The sequence below is a fragment of the Pristis pectinata genome, chromosome 8 (genome assembly GCF_009764475.1).
Source record: "Pristis pectinata isolate sPriPec2 chromosome 8, sPriPec2.1.pri, whole genome shotgun sequence".
Lineage (NCBI taxonomy): Eukaryota > Metazoa > Chordata > Chondrichthyes > Rhinopristiformes > Pristidae > Pristis > Pristis pectinata.
In genome coordinates this window covers 14,080,897-14,098,598 of record NC_067412.1, presented here as the reverse complement: position 1 = coordinate 14,098,598, position 17,702 = coordinate 14,080,897, and the positions used below count along the sequence as shown (strand labels likewise).

At 39.6% G+C, this 17,702-nt stretch overlaps 1 protein-coding gene across 1 annotated transcript in view; it reads right to left on the bottom strand.

The window, feature by feature from the left end:
- nubp1 (nucleotide binding protein 1 (MinD homolog, E. coli)) overlaps positions 1-17,702 on the bottom strand; it is a 46,941-nt gene that overhangs the window by 16,853 nt on the left and 12,386 nt on the right. Inside the window, exon 4 of the mRNA XM_052020876.1 lies at positions 5,375-5,443. Coding sequence (XP_051876836.1) covers positions 5,375-5,443 — 69 coding nt within the window. The remainder of the gene's footprint in view (positions 1-5,374; positions 5,444-17,702) is intronic.

Genomic DNA, 17,702 nt, shown 5'->3' with positions numbered 1-17,702 from the left:
CATGGTCTGCCCATTAGAGCTGACTGAGTGCAATAAATGCCTCAACATTGGGGATATTGGTCTGGGTTCATTTATCCTGCAATGGATTTGGAAGATTTTACAGAGAGAGTTGCTGGAATCTTTCTTATACTTTAAAGTGCTTGCTGTAGGTTATCCACACTTCAAAAGCATACATGAGGGCAGGAGATCACGAGTTTCATGCCAGGTTTAAGGTCTTGATCTTAAAATACTCCTTTTCTCAGATGACCAAAGGGTGTGCAGGTGCACTGACCATTTGGTAAATTCCATCATCGCTCTCTGCCTTCACTGATTTTTATTTATTTTTGAAATCTGGACGTCACTGGCAAGGCCAATATTTTTTGTCCATCCTTAATTGCCCAAGAAAAGATACTCAGTTCAGTTGAGTTTCTGGTCAGTGGTGACCACAGCATAATGATGGTGGGGGACTCAAGGATGGTGATTGCATTCCATTTCAAGGGTAGAGTTGGAAATGGTCATTGCCTGGCACTTCTGTGGCACAGATGTTACAAACCACTGATCAGCCCATGTATGAATGTTGTCCAAGTCTTGCTGCATCTAGGCGTGGACTGCTTCATTTGCTGAGGAGTTGCAAATGGAATTAAATGTTGTGCAATCATCAGTGAACATCCCAAGTTCTGACCTTAAGATGGAAGGAAGGTCATTGATGAAGCAGCTGTAGACGGTTTGGCCTGTGACAGTGCCTGAGGAATGCCTGCGGTGATTGGCTGGGTCTAGGATGACTGACATCTGACACCATAACCATCTCTCTTTGTGCAAGGCGTGCTTTCTCCTTGCCCTCAGAGGTGTGCTAAATTTGAACCTTGTTGTCAGATCTCTGTAACAAATACCCTTAAATCTGTGATAAGTACCAAACATGCTCTCAGATCTCAGTGGATAAATACCAAATGGTGCCCTAACTTCTCAGTGATAAATAACGAACTGCCTTGGATCTGTTGTGGATCCTTTGGTTAAGATCACAGCTTGCATGCCACTATGATACAGATGCAAACTGCAAGATGAATCTCTGTAGGCAGCCAAGGTTGAAAAGGATGCTTCAGTCAAAGGATAATGTGAGGTAAGGAAATCCAGGATCTGGGGGCCAGTGCAGGAAACTGGCAATGAAATAGATGATCAGCCATGATCTTACTGAGTGGGACAGCTGGCACCTAGGGGTGAATGGCTGACCCATGCTTCTATTTCTTAATCATTGATGTTGCTCTCTACAACAACTCAGCAGAAGCATTCACGCTTAATGTTTCAGAAGTCCAAAGCAATTCAGTGCCAAGTTATGGGCCATTTCGTGCTCTGAACTTACACTTAAGTGAAAGTATTTCAACTAAATTTCTGCAGACTGTTCATAACGAGAAGTGAAAGAAACTTTGTTCTCCTTTATATGGCTGGTATGAAACTCACGTTTCATAGATAAAAGGACTTTTTTTGTCTTGTCTCCTTAATCCAGTATATTAGTTAATTACAATAACAAGTCCTTAGTTTTCCTCAATGTATTCATCTTATTTGATTACTCAACCTGTTTATCTTCTTAACACAATGACCTGATTCTTTATGCATGCTTCAATGATTGTTCAGTTCTTGATCTCTGCCAAGGCAGCCAAATGGACCAAGAAGCAGTAACGAAACTAGCAGCTCATTGTTTCTCCTACATAGTCTTTTGGCAGCAAGTATCCAGAAATGCCTCACAAAACCTCACCCAAAGATCAGGAAGTGCCAGAGAAGTCCTGAAGAAGGGTCCTGACCCAAAACGTTGACCGCCTGCTTTTCTCTACGGATGCTGCCTGGCCTGCTGAGTTCCTCCAGCATCATAGTGTTTTTCATCAGGAAGTGCCAGGTTTCTTCCTCAATCTTTGCTGGGTTGGTTCTCAATGATGGGGGTGCTTTTGGTTTGTAAGAAAGAAATAGGCAGGGGTTCTCATTCACGAATGTGAACCAAAAGCCCCTTCCCTATGAGAAGTGCATCTGTGGGGAAGATGGGTAGAACAGGATTGGCTATCTGCGACAACTGTCACAGGCAACAATCTTTCACGATCTATTAAATAAAAACAGCCACTCAAGCAAAGAGTCAAAGGATGACTAATAACTGTGTAGGATATACCAGGGAGGGGAGCTGGTCCACCAATAGGAGGAAATGGAGGACGTAGAAATTTAAGCATTTGCATTGAAAGATTCCGGTGCACCCTTGTTAATTTGAAGCTTTATTCCCTCATAGCTTCCTTGATATCATTAGTGTTCAATAGCTCTGAAATCCAGCACTGTTAATGTGAATTACAGGAAGATCAGCCCGACTGACAGAAATATGCAATCCTCAGTTTAGGTAACATTGCACCAAGCTGCAATTCTACATTGCTGTAAAATAAGATATCTTTATTAGTCACATGTATATCGAAATACACAGTGAAATGCGCCTCTTGCGTAGAGTGTTCTGGGGGCAGCCCATAAGTGTCGCCACGCTTCCGGCGCCAATACAGCATGCCCTCAACTTCCTAATCCGTACATCTTTGGAATGTGGGAGGAAACCGGAGCACTCAGAGGAAACCCACGCAGACACGGGGAAAACGTACAAAGTCCTTACAGACAGTGGCTGGAATTGAACCAGGGTCACTGGCACTGTAAAGTGTTACGCTAGCCGCTACACTACCATGCCTGCCATGCTGTAAGTTTAACATTTCCAACAGAAAGAACTAAAAAGGCTCCCAGATGCAAATGAACTGTTTCCTTACGGTCAAACAAAGCAATTCCACTCTGAAAGGAATAAGCAGCAATGTTTTCCGGATGTGCAACACCATTTAACAGTGAATTTAATCATACCTGTGGGAATTAATTGAGACAAAATAAATGTATTTGTCATTAAACAGATAGATTTCCTCATCTTTGTTTAACAAAACACTGCTAGGGGTGATGGTGGAGGCAGGTATGATAGAGGCATTTAAGAGGCTCTTAGATAGGCACATGTATATCCAGAGAATGGAGAAATATGGACTATCCGCAGGCAAAAGGGATTAGCTTAATTAGGCGTCATTAGTTTAATTAGTTTGGCACAATATCGCCTGTTCCTATGCTGTACTGTTCTATATAAATGGATTCATGAGTTAAAGTTGAATTTGTTAAAGAGACAGAGCATAGGAACATAAGAAATAGAAGCAAGAGTAACCATTCAGCCCCTCGTGTCTGTTTCACCATTCAATAAGAGCACAGCGGAATTTCCATCTCACTGCCACTTTCCTACACTAACCCCATATCCCTCAATGCCCTTAATACAAACAAAAATCTATCAATCTCTTCCTCAAATATACTCAGTGACTGAGGTCCCACAGCCTGTTTGGGTACAGAATTCTGAAGGTTCACGACCTTCTGAGGATCAGCAATTTCTTCTCATCTCTGTCCTGAATGGCCAATCCCTTATTTTAAGACTGAGACTAATGGTTTTAGATACCCCAGCCATGGGAAACATCATCGTGGCATATATTTCGTACATTGCAGTGAAATCACTTCTCATTCTTCTAAGCACAGGAGAGTACTTTCCAATCGGCTTAATCATTCCACTGCCTCTTTAGGCAGAGCCATCCACTTCTGATCATTGATCCACTAGTTAGATGTAATAACTTTTTTCTATTTTTCAAAACCTCTCATTACCTTGAAAACCCTTTTACATTACCTTTTAAGCAGCTTTTTCAAGTAGAACATGCTTAACTTTTCCTACTTCTCATCTTCAGTGAAATCTCTCATCCCTGGTAATATCCTCGTAAATCTCTTGACACCTTTTCTAAATCCCCCCACCTCTGTTCTGAAGCGTGCAGCCCAGAATGACCTAAAATACTCCAGCTGAAGCCAAACCTGAGATTCATAAATTTGTTTTTATATTCTACATCTCAAAGTACAAATTCAATTAAGTAACACTTGCAAACATCTTATCATCTTGCCTTGCCACCATTAAGGATTTACACACATGGATATCAAGGTGTCTTTGCTTAATTAGACTTTTCAAATATGCCGCATTTCTAGTTTATGTTCTTTTCACTGTCGTCTTTCTCAGCACTGAACTTCATCTGTCTTGCTGTTCCCCATTTCACCACCCAGTCAGTCATCTTGAAGCCCACAATTACCTTCATCCACTTTGTCAAGTTTGGTATCAACTACAAAGTTTATATGGTTAATTGCTAAGCCCAAGTTTGGGTCCTTTATAAACATCTCAAAGGATTATGGATTGAAAAATGACCCTTGAGATAAAGAGCAGTACAAACTTCCTCTCAGTATGAAAAGCACCCACACATCATCTCAACAGTGTATAGTGACACTTGCCCCTTAGTCCCAGGGGCTTCCCGTATGACATTTTGTCAAATGCTATCTGAGTCCACATAGATATTTCATCTGATTTTGCACTACTTTGGTCAGCTTCTTTGTTACTCCATCAAAGCATTCAAGTCAGTCTGACACTGTTTGCCTTTAACAAATCCCTGCTGACCCACTTGATTAACCCATGCCTTTCCTTACAAAGTTTATTTTGTCCCCAGTTACAGTCTTCACTAAGTTCCCCATCAATGAAGTTAGGCTGATTGTCCCGTACTTTCCACTCCTTTTCCTTGAAAACTATTACAATATTAGCAATCCTCTGGCATTACTCCTGCATCCCATGGGGAGTACAAGAATATAAACAGTACCTCTACTATTTCTATTTTGCTTCTGCACACAGAGTATGGATGAGATGACTTAGCAACTTTCAATGATGCTGATCTTTTAGAACTTCCCTTTGTCGATTATGATTCTTTCCCTAATGTTCTTTTCATCTTTCATATCACCTTCCCCTTTTGTGAGGATGCAAAGCTCGAGTCGAAAAGGTTCAATTAACCAGTCACCCACTACATTACTTCAGAAGTGTATCCACTCTGGGACACTCTGAAGTCATGATCAGTGCTATATGAATGCAAGCTCTTCTTTTTGAGCCTTTGTCTGTTCCAGTACAATTACTTCATCCTTGTTCAAAGTGTGCCAAAAGAGCTTCCCCCAAAAATAAAGTTATCCCAATCTATTCACTCGTTTTGCTACATATCAATCCAAACTGACCCAAGCCCAGTCACTGACTCTTTAGGGTAATTTTATAACATATACTTATCAAGTAAAAGTAGATTAGGTTAATTAAACCATATCTTTCACAGTCACTTCAGTTCATTAGGATCATTACTGTAGTAACCCACTGTTTAGGAAAGAAAGTATTCAAAAGTCTAGCTCAATTTAATTTATAATTAGCAAGCTATCACTACAATTTTAGGATGCTGTGAAGTTGAATCAATGTTGATTAGAATATGCCCAACTACTTATAACTATGGAATTTCATGCTTACCTGCTCACCTTCTACTCCCATCATTTTTGGAATTGATGGACCGCAGATATCAACATCCAGAAGAGCAACCTGCCAACCAAAACATGCCAAGAATGTAAATCATAAGCTTCCTAACTCAGAATCTCCAAGAACAGTATTACTTCAACATGCCAATGTAGCATTGTTTGTTCTGTAGTTACAACTACAAACATGTCATAATTGGATTGAAGAACTTGGTGCAGGATGCACTAGAATGCAGTCAAAGCAAAGTGACGAACTTGCCCATGAGTATTTGATCAACTCTCCTCCCCTCCTCCCACCTAAATTGGGAACCTCCTAAAAGCCTAGTTAGGACGGGCACCTGGGATGTGATAATATTCAGTGAAAAAAATGTAACTACAAAACATTTCAATGCGATTTGTTAGTTCCATCCAGCTCAGCCTCAATTCTGAAGATAAGCCATTATCACACATGCTGATTAAGCAACACCAATAATGAAACGTGTGAATTTTCCCATGACTGTGTAACTGTAATTATTCTTCAGTAAGTCTGCAAATCTTTCTCAAAGGGAACTTGAACACCAGATGGCGCTGGCAACACCAAGATGTCATAAGACATTTACTAGAAGTATTTGTTATCAAGGATCATAAAATGGGCTCCTTTTCCACTTATCTTTATGCAGGGCATGTACAAACACAACCACTGTCAAAATGGGCTTCAATCATTGACACAGAGCACCATTTTACAACACAATCCTGTGAGTACCTACGGAATATTAGCTCAAGGCTATCATTTATGTTAACTCTCAAGGCTTAATAGGTAAAAGGTAAGGAAACTCTTTAAAAAGTAAATTTCCCAGAACAATTTCAAGGATATTTGGAGGTTAATACCAGGAATGTCAATTGCGATCAGTACAAGCCCTTTATCACTACCCCGATTGCTGAAGTGGTGGAGAACAGAGCCCTTAAATAAACTTGCAAACAGAAACCCAGACACTTCCAATTCCAGTAGCCAGCAGAGTTCTAGCCCAGTAGCAGTTGCGTGTCAACTGTTGGGCATCTACAGCTTTGAACATCAAAAACTCAATGAGGGGAGAAGAGAAGGGAATAGACCAGGGTTCTTGTTCTTCTGTTCTAAACCACCTATGTGTGCACAAAAGGGAGGATAAATTGGGCAATCAGCTCAGCAGCATGTTGAGAGACAGCTGTGTAGTTTGGACAACAGATGGCGCTGAATGCATCAGGATGACACGAGACCTTTTACTTGAATGGCCACTTGTGTATAGAGAGTGCCTGAAAAATATTCACGTGATTCAAAGCTGTTTAGATCATCCAAGGCTTTAGTTTCAGGGTTCACTAGCCGCATCTGTTAATGTATTTTCTCTCTCTCCCAGACTAATGACAGAAGAGTTTTGTATGAATTAAAAGTAGTTTCCCACCGTACGTTAGTCAAAATAAAAGTATACTAAATGAACACAAAGCTAACAAATAAAGATTAAAGACACACCCACCTACAACCTATTCCTATTTACATGTTGTTACAGGACACCAGCAATACCAGAGCTAGAAAGACAGCATAGCTGAATAAAGGGTGTGTCATCCTTAAAAAAAAGAGGCTGAGTGTTAATTTGTTAGCTCATATCCATGGCAACTTAAAATGGGAAGGAGCTTTTGCAGACAGCACTTTCTAATGAAGTACTTCCCTTTTTCAGGCTTCAGTGATTCATTGTTTTACTAAAGATGTAACTATGAGGGGAAACCTTTATCGCCAGCATGACACATAATTTGACAACTGGTCAAGTGACAGTGATGCTACTCAACCAACAAAGCCACATACTATACCAATACGTGCTTTATTGAAGGAATGACGAAATTCACTATTTTAGTCTTTCCTGCTCACTGATGCCAGATTGCAAGACATGAAAAAGTTAACCAGAACTGAGTTGAATAAACATTCTTTAAATTTTCATGGCATCCCATTGAAACTAAATTCTAATTAAAATGAAACTATAATTGAGGTATTAGATAGGAGGCAGAAGAATGAGATGGGGGGAGGAGTTGAGATCGTCAGGGTCCTTTTCCTTAGGGAAATAGATTCAAATCCAGAATACTTTCAGAGAATAGCAGTAGCTTTCTTTTGGCTGTTGCAAGGATCCTTCCTACACAAAGTCAAAAGTCACAGCCAAGTTTATTATCATATGCACAAGTTTGATGATCGATATTGACTTCTTGAGACAGCATCTCCTGTAGATATTACCGACGGTGGGGAGGCATGTGCCAGTGATATATTGGGCTGAGTCCACGACTCTCTGCAGCTTCTTATGTTCCTGCCCATTAGAATTGCTGTACCAGACCATGATGCAACCAGTCAGGATAATATCAATAGTCCATCTGTAGAAGTTTGTTAGAGAGGTAACATGCCGAACCTCCTTAACCTTCTAAGAAAGAAAAGACACTGGCACACCTTCCTGGTGATTGAGTCTATGTGCTGGGCCCAGGACAGGTCATCTGATATGTTAAAATCCAGGAATTTAAAGCTGCTGTAGAGTGGCGCACATTCGCCCTCCTTCCCCTTCCTGAAGTCAACAATCAGTTCTTTGGTTTTACTGGCATTGAGCGAGAAGTTGTTGTGGCAACCACTCAACTAGGTGTCCTATCTCACTCCTGTATGCTGAGTCATTACTACCTGTGATTCATCCAACAACAGTGGTGACTCCACCAGCTTCCGAAGGAAACACACCCCATGTGCAGATTTGTTTATCTTGAGACTTCAGTCTTCCTTGGTGTATCACAAGAATAGCAATGTGAAATATTTAAAATTGAAAGAATTCAGCAGTTTTGTTTACTAACCAAGCTTCATGTATAATACAATGTATTCTATTAATAAGATTAGATTTTACTGATTTCCTTCCACTTTTCAGTTCATTAGTTTTGTCAATTGGTCTGCTTGTGGTTTTCAAAATTAACTAAATAATTCACTTGCATGTAAAACAAAAAAACTGAAGTATATTAATGTACAACTAAAAGATAATTGTAGATTATCTATACTTACAAAATAAGGTTAAAATTCTTAATCACAAACTGCAAGATCACATGATAACCACAGGCTATGTGACTTCTATGTCAACTGCAGAGCATCTACAGCTTTGGACACAATGAGAAGACAACAGTTTGTGATGCTTTTCTGTTTTTCCTCTATCTTGGAAACTGTATCACAGAAGAGAGCCACCAGCTACCACCATTGGTCACCTGGCAGGGTATGCATTTGAAGAAAGCAACAAAAAAAAATCACAAATCATTTCAAAAATAATTGATTTTGCTCCTGATTTCACCACTGTTTTAATGTTTTCCTGGGAAAGTTGTTTAAAAATGCAAATGGAAATATACAGAACATTAAAAATTCAAAATAGTCTTTTTCTGCAGCTCAGTTTAACCTGTAATTAATGCAAACACATTTTGTGGAAAGAATGGACATAAAGGGACTGGCCAGTTTAGAACAGAAGTGACATGGCATGAAGGGTAAATTCTGACCCCAGATAACGTAGGTCCACTAATCCATCATTTGCAATAGTGATTACACTTCAAAAGTTACGTCATTCCCAGTAAGACAAAAATGTACACTTCAGCAATAAATGTGCTCTATTTCAATTTATTGCTTCTGGTACAGTCATGTGGTCTTTCTGTGCACTTGAACTACAAATTAATCAGTACACTCAGTAATTATATGGGAGTCTATAGTGTATGGTATTATAGTGGTTATATGACTAAACCAAGAATCCAGAGGTTTACACCAATAATTTGGAACCATACGTTAAAATCCCACCTTGGAAACTAAGGAACTAAATTTTGATTAACTGAATAAATAAATCTGGAATGAAACCATGAAAGTACTGGATTTCGCTAAAAATCCACTCAATTCACTGGTATTCTTCAGGGAAGAAAATCTGCCTTCCTTACCTGGTCTGGTCTATTTGTGACTTCAAATGAGTTTGGCTGACTGTTTGACTCTGAAAAAGCCTAATAAGGGCAATAAGCATCGGCCCAGCCAGTGGTGCCTACGCACCAAGATGGAATTTTAAAAAAGAACTAGCGTTAATATAGTGCAAAACCCACATCAGGCCAGTAAGTAACATTCTGAACAAGCTCAGTCAACCAAGCATGTGTTCCTAGTTTATCAGTGATATTTAGTGAAGAAATGATAAAGGGAAAAATCACCTAACTTTCAATTTCTCTTGAGCTTTCTGTTTGTGGACAAAAACATCAATCACATGAAAAAAAGATTCCACTGTATCCTTTGCAGCCCTCAAAAGAGTGAACATTCACCCATTTTAAAAACAAATCCCATGAAAGCAGTTACAACTGAACTAGACCCCACCCTCATCTCGCTCAGTTAAATGTCTTTGGAGTAAATGTAAGCAATTTATAGAATGGTAGATTTAGAGATCCCTTTCCAGTTAATTCTCAGAAATTGATCCAAATTTTAATAGATAGCAATGTGCCAATTATGTTCATTATTCCTCAACAATAGCAGCCACAGTTCATCAGTGCCCTCAACTTGTCAGTATATTCTCATGTCCTATGACATATATTACTATCACCTTCAACAGGGATCACCCCGTTCAGATACCCATTTTATAACATAAAACCGCTCTGCACACCACAAATATAGGTATTGTTGAAGGTCTACACATCATAAAAGTAGATATAGACATTCACTTCACAAAATATCAAAGGTCATCAAAATGTAAAGACTGCTCATGCACACTTACCAAGGGTTTAATAAAGTTGTGTTGCTCCTAGTATTTCTTCCATGACTTCAACGATGAATTAATTTACAAGTGAATTTTTAAAAATTGTGCAGAAAACTTAGCCTGAACACAAGGTATACTTAATGAACGACAACATGCAACATTTTGTTTTCTAACAAATGGCTTTGTCCAATCACTGAAATACAGGCTGCCTCAAATTCCACAACAAACGGCCTACAATGTCATGGAATCACATCCATGTAGTCAGACAGCATAGAAACAGGCTTTTCGGCCCTCTGAATCGACATCAAATATCTATCTATATTAATCCCATTTTCCAGCGCTCAACCTGTAGCCTTTTATGCCATGACACTTCAAATGCTTATCAAAATACTTCTTAAATGCTGCACAAGTACCTGGCTCCACCACCCCCTCAGGAAGAATATTCCAGATTTCATCCATCCTCTGGGTGAAGAAATTCTTCCTTAAATCCTCCCTAAATCTCCTACCCATGATGACTCTCCATGATCCGCTCACCGCTCCCCACCCATCCCTCCCCTTCCCCAAGCATTTTCCCCTGTAACCAAGGGAGGTGTAATAACCTTTCTCTACACCTCCTCTCTCACCCCATCCAGGGACCTAACCAGCCATTCCAGGTGAGACAGAGAATCACATGCACCTCTTCCAACCTTGTCTGGTGCATTTGGGGCTTTCAATGTGGCCTCCATCATGTCAGTGAGACCAAGCACAGACTAGGTGACTGCTTTGCTGAGCACCTGTGCTCTGTCTACAATGGCCATTTGGAGCTCCTGGTTGCAAGCCATTTTAGTTCCCCTTCCCATTCTGACCTGTCTGTCCTTGGCCTCCTCCACTGCCAGGGTGAGGCCCAATGCAAACTGGAGGAACAGCACCTCATATTCCACCTGGGTGGTCTACAACCAGATGGCGTGAACATTGTATTCTCCATTTTCAGGTAACCTGCTCCCCCTCTGTCCCTTTCACTCTCCTTCTGACCTACCCAGGTCCTCCTACACCCACTCAATCCTCCCATCCCAGCCTCAGCCCCCTATCATCCGGTTTCATTTCCCTTCCCCACCTATTCCATCTGCCTATCACCCTCAAACTCCTCCCAATGGGTTCCCTCCTCCCACTAATCCCATCTGCCCACCCAACCTCCCTTTTGTTCCACGATTCACCTTCCCCATCAGTTTCCATCATCTGCAACCCTCCACCTATCACCCGCTGTTGCTATTTCCACCCTTCCCTCCCCCACCTGACTCCATCTGCCAATCACTTCTCTTCACCTGGATCGACCTATCATTTGCCAGCTCTTGCCCCACCCCCTCCCCCTTTTATACTGGCTATCTCCCCTCTATTCTTTCAGTCCAGATGAAGGGACTTGACCCAAAACATTGACTGTCCGTTTCCTTCCACAGATGCTGCCTGACTCACTGAGTTCCTCCAGCAGTTTGTTTTCTGCTCCAGATTCCAGCATCTGTAGTCTCTTGCATCTCCGGTTCCAGAGACACTGCCTGACCTGTTGAGTATTTCCAACATTTTATATTTTGTATCAGATTTCCAGCATCTGCAGTTTCTTTTATTTTCACTGTCACCTCAATGTGCCCTCCTTTGGCAGATTCTGTGGATCCTGTATTGGCTTCTTTGATCATCTCAGACCCAAAGAACTATAGTGGAAGCAAGTCATGCTCAATCCTGAGGGAATGTCTAAGAAGAGAAGATGAGTTTGAGTTTTGTTCAATTGAAGAGGCTGGCAGTGTAAAGTGCATGGTCAATTTTGGTAAATGGTACATTTAGCTACTCTCCCAAGGATCATCTGCTAAGATGCAACTCAATATCTGGCATCAGATAAAGTAAGTACATTGATTTAAAGCAAAATCCCTTTCGTTTAAGTGTAAATGATATGGGGTTAAACCTCACTTTTTGACACAAAATCCAGGTTACCTTTACAGTTTTACACTGAGGCAGTGCTACTTTGCAATCAACTCAGCCAAATCTGCTTAATTATGAGACATAAACTGTCCCCTGGCACTTTTTGAATATGAGAAAATTCTTTGGTGTACTAACATCCCCCCTCAATAAATCAAAAAATGTTTTGTCTTGTTATTAATTCAATTGTTGTTCTGGAATAGCTCCCATGTTTTCTGATATGACAATAACAGCAACTGCACTTTTAAAAAAAAACAACTGCCCGGAATTCTTCAGTACCTCAAATGGTGCATTAATTAGTCACTGTATAGCACAGCCCACCATTGTTTCAGTCACGGACCACTGTCTGCAGATACAGTAGCACCCAAGGTCCGAAGTATCAGATGCTACTGAAACAACCTTGCATGATGCAAGACTGTTCCTTTGTGCTATCAGTCCAAGGCCGGGGTGTGGGTTGGCCAACAGCATTCAGTGGTGTTGAGGGAAGACAGGGGGCCCAGAGGAGAGCAGGTAATTTAAATAAATAAAAGGGGACCTAACTTGATTGGGTTGTCAGCACTGGATTGGAACCTGCTTTAGAAGGACTCCTTTATATCATCTGTTGCAGGGCAAGCACCACCATGAAATTCTGCTTGGGATGTAAGTGACTAACAACAGATATGCTTTTAAATCAATGTTATATAATTTCCTCTGTATGAACATTACAGTACAATTGACACCATAATGTGGCTGTCTGAAATAAAGTGCATTGTTTGCCGCAGGGTGTCCGTTTTCAATTTCCAGAGTGGCATAATTTGACCTGGAAATCTACGCAATTGTGTAATACCTTAGCAAAAAAATTAATATTTATACATGTACCGATGAAAAAGGCAATGCCATGTGAGCAAACATTTATACATCCCTGCTTGGAACAGGGTGGTTTTAGATATCCAGAGGCACATTACATGTAATTGCATTTCCTTTCAATGATCCAAATGGTTTAATGCAAAGCCAGCATCATGGGACTATTGAACAGTTCCGTCATACGATGAGATGGACTCTTGACCTCACAATCTACCTTGTTATGACTTTGCACCTTACTGTCTACCTGCAATGCACTTCCCTGTAGCTGTGACACTTTATTCTGTATTCTGTTATTGTTTTTACCCTGTACTACCTCAATGCACTGTGTAATGAATTGCTCTGTACAAACGGTATGCAAGACAAGTTTTTCCACTGTACCTCGGTACAAGTGACAAAAATAAACCAATACTAATCACACTGTAAACTGGCATCAAAGTATAAGCACTGACAAAATCCAAATACTGCCTGAGAAACTCGGTCACAAGGTAGGATCATAATATAAAATGGTTTTAAAGTTCACTTTTCCGATCAGTTCAAATACAGATTCTAAAATTTGAGATGAGCAAATTATAGATATGACAAGATTAATCTATGACAAAAAAATATCCAAACTGAAGAGAAAGGATTATTGTCAGTTACCAAAATTAGAGCCAGACTATGCCCAGATTCCCAGAGTAATGATGGCCAACTCTGATAGTTTCAATGTCTGTACTATTGCTAATTCTGACAATTATAACTTGACAATTATTTTTTAAAATGTTCAAAATATGGACTGTTTATAATTAATCAATAACTTGATACTTTGAATTACACAGAATTCAGTGCATATCATCCTTTCATATCCAACAGATTATTGTGCTGATAAAAAAGAAAAATCACTTCCTCTCAAGTAAAATTGGCATAATGAAGTATACTAAGTTAGATTCGTTAAGACATGGAGAATTTTCTTCTTGTATGACTAGTAAATACAATATTTTGAAAGGCCATCACTGCGACAAAACTTACTGCAGTGTACTTTGCATCAACTATACTTCGGTGTTACAAGGATGAAAGGGTAGAAGTGTACATACAACTGACCTTCCAGCTCTGCAACTTGGCCCCACATTTGCCCTTGCTGCTGATTGCAAGATTCCTCCCTAAAATCAAAACTGCAGAAACAAAAATCTATTTCTCCAGTCCAAAGAACTTCCCTCAGACAAACAGATCTCAAGGAGAAGCCATAGATGTGGTACAGAGAGCAGAAGCATTATCCAGCATTTTCCACCACTGATCTCTGATACTTGTGTAAGTTTTAAGGTGGTGGGCAGGTAAGATAACAAAAGCATTAACAAAAATAAAACAGGATTCCAAACCTATTACTGTCTGGGAGTGCATATGATTGTTGCTGTGATCAGAAGTGGATTCCCGATTTTGTGGTTAAAACCTGAAGCAAACAGCCAAGGGCAGGGACAGACATGGTAGTGTAGCAGTTAGTGTAACGCTACTACAGCACCAGTGACCCGGGTATAATTCTGGCCACTGTCTGTAAGATGTTTGTACGTTCTCCCCGTGACTGCATGCGTTTCCTCCAGGTGCTCCGGTTTCCTCCCACATTCCAAAGACGTACGGGTTAGGAAGTTGAGGGCATGCTATGTTGGCGCCGGAAACGGGCTGCCCCAAGAACATGCTACGCAAAAGATGCATTTCACTGTACATGTGGCTAATAAAGATATTTTATCTCATCTTATTTCTGATCATGGATATTTTTGAAGCACATCATCCTCACCCATCTTGTTGCTGAGTAAATAACAATTCAAAATGAATCATCATCATACATGGAGTAACAGATTTAAACTATTCTGACTTTGATTGGGATTGCATTGAAATTAACTTCATTCCACTCTCATCAGGTATATTGCTGAACCTAATACACCTTCATTTTCCTAGCACAGATTCAAGTATAGTGTAGTATTGCAGGGCACAGTAGGCCATATTACAATTTTGATACATCTGAAGAGGAGACTTTTTTTTATATAAATGGTTTAACACATTCCTTAAATTCCATCCCTTTTTTAAGAAAAAGGGAGAATCTTGCATACAGGATATTTCTAACTGGTTTGTCCCATCTATCATTTGCTTAGGTGAAACATATGATAAAAAGTCTGTGCCTACAACTTTATCATGCAGGGAGCAGTCTAGTGATCATTTTTATTGAAGCTTTTCATAATTTTATATTATTTGGATATAGACTACTATTGCAGCATTCTAATAACTATGGATTGACATTAGAGTGACACTTAAGAAATACTATTCCTTTAACTGATCCATACTGCTAACCACTTCTCATATGATCTCTATTAACAATTGGGAATTATATTTTAGAAACAGGTTATTTAAGCAACTCCATTTTGATCAGTCTGATCGGTGACCTTACTAGCTCATGTTGGACTCTTAACAGAAGTTTCATGGATGAAGATACCCTTAGTTTAACAGACATAAACGTGACTTTAAATTTAATCAAGCATCACATTCCATAGTCTATCAGGAAGTTTTCCACGGTTTAATAGATGGCTTAAATATCTGATGTTGCTCAAGGGTCCTAAGAATTATACACTGGAAATACCCTAAACCCAAAGACAATGAAACATAAGGCTAGATTGTTAAAATAAAGACAGCTAATTCAAAACTTGTTCACTGATGAAAGACACACACAGTAGAAAGCTGAACAGAACTGTTGATCCGCAGAGTCAACTACACCCTTTTTGTTAATGATTTGCAGATGTTGAGGGGGAGCAGTAGTCTGGGAAAATAACTAATCTAAGTCAGGAGCTATCACAGCTTTGAAAATCATATTATTTAAAGTTGACTGTGGTAGAGGAAAAATGGAATATGTACTTTTGCAGCTTCCCTTCAAACAAATACTAGCCGCAGAATATAATTTTTAATCAGTTTCATTTCTCTCTAATTCTGTTTACTATTTCAGACATTTGCATCACCCCAAGCAACAAAACACAATGCCGATCCACCTCCCAACAAGGAGATAACTTTTTCTCAGACCTTACTAGTAGTGGCAAAACAGCAGCTAGAATCACATCACAAACACTTTCCTTATTCTATAGGCTAGCTCCCAAGTGCTACAATCCTTTCTTGAAAAACCACAGTCAGAATGTGTTATGCTGAAAATCTGTGCACGAGTCCAAATTCAAGTCAGCCAATGCCTTTGGTTAAAACCATTAACAGCACAATACCCATAGTTAACAAGTGGCAATAGGTCAAAGACAAAATACAACAGATGAAGGAAATATGAAACTAAGAGCACAATATGCTGGAAATACCAAGCAGATCAGGTAACGTCTCCGGAGAGAGAGCTAACATTTCAGGCTGATGGACTTTCACATTTTGGTGTGTGAATTCAGTTCTCACAAAAGGTTATTGATTGAAAACATTAACCATTTCTGTCTCCGTGGATGCCATTTCTATTGAGGAACGTATTGTCGGCCAATGTACATTTCTGCTTGGCACACGTTCCATTTTTCTTATCTATAGGTGTCTTTAAGCAGTTAGCACTGAAAGTAGTTTTATAGTCTCCAACAACTATAAACAGAAAAAAAATTATAAAACTGGTTAGTTTTACAATTTAAAGTCTGAACCTAAGACAGCTGCACATGACAAAATATTGGCCTATAGATTGCTGAGCTACATATTTCACAGCAAACATCAAGAAATAGATTTGTTAAAAATCTGATCCTTAATATTTTTGTAAAGCAAATTGCTATAAATGCAAGCTGATAGCAACATGGCAACGTCAACAGTAGTTGACTAAGATCAGTAATAGGAAAAATACTAGAATCTATTGTTAAGGAAGCAATAGTAGAGTATAGAAATAATAACAACAGAACTGCGCAAATACAACTTTGATGTCCGAAAGGTAAATCATACTTGATAAATCTATTAGCTTTTTTCCAACTACAATAAATAAGGGGAATGAGTGGATGTGGTATATTTGGAAGGCCTTCAACAAGGTGCCTACAAGAGGTTATTGGACAAAATTACAGCACATGAGATTGGGGATTGGCTATGGGACAGAAAACAGTCACTTGGACTAAATTAGTCATTGTTTGATTGGGACCCTTGCTGTTCACAATCTACATCAATGATTTGAATGAGAGTTGCAAGTATCATATCCCCAAGTCTGTTCATGATTCTAAACTGGGTGACAGATTGGGTAGTGAGGATACACAGAAGCTTCAAGGATTTATAGAAAGGCTAAGTAAATGAGCTAGGGCATGGTAGATAGATTATAATATGGAAAAATACGAGGCCATCCACTCTGGTAGAAAAAAAAATGAAAAGGCAGAGTATTTTTTCAAATGGTGAGATTCAGTGGGCCAAAGAAAGTAAAAACAAAAACAGAGTCCTAGAACTATTTCCGTGCTCCATGGCTCTGTGCTTGCATTTATGCTCTCTTGATATTAGAAGAATGAGAGGTGATCTCATTAAAACATACAAAATTCTTGCAAGGGCAGAAGTAGGGATGATGTTTCCCCTGGCTGCAGTGTCTAGAACCAAGGCTTAGACTCAAAATAAGGAGTCAGCCATACTTGACAGAACCAAAAACAAACTTCTTACACCAGAAGGTTATGAATCTTTGGAATTCCCTGCCCAAGAGGACTGAGAGACTTACTTATTGACAATGTTCAAAACGGAGATTAACAGAATTTTAGATATTAAGAAAATCAAGTGTAGGAAAGTGGCACTGAGGTAAAAGATCAGCCTTGATCTTATTGTATGGTGCAGCAGGTAAGAGGGGCCGAATGGCCTAATCCAGTTTCT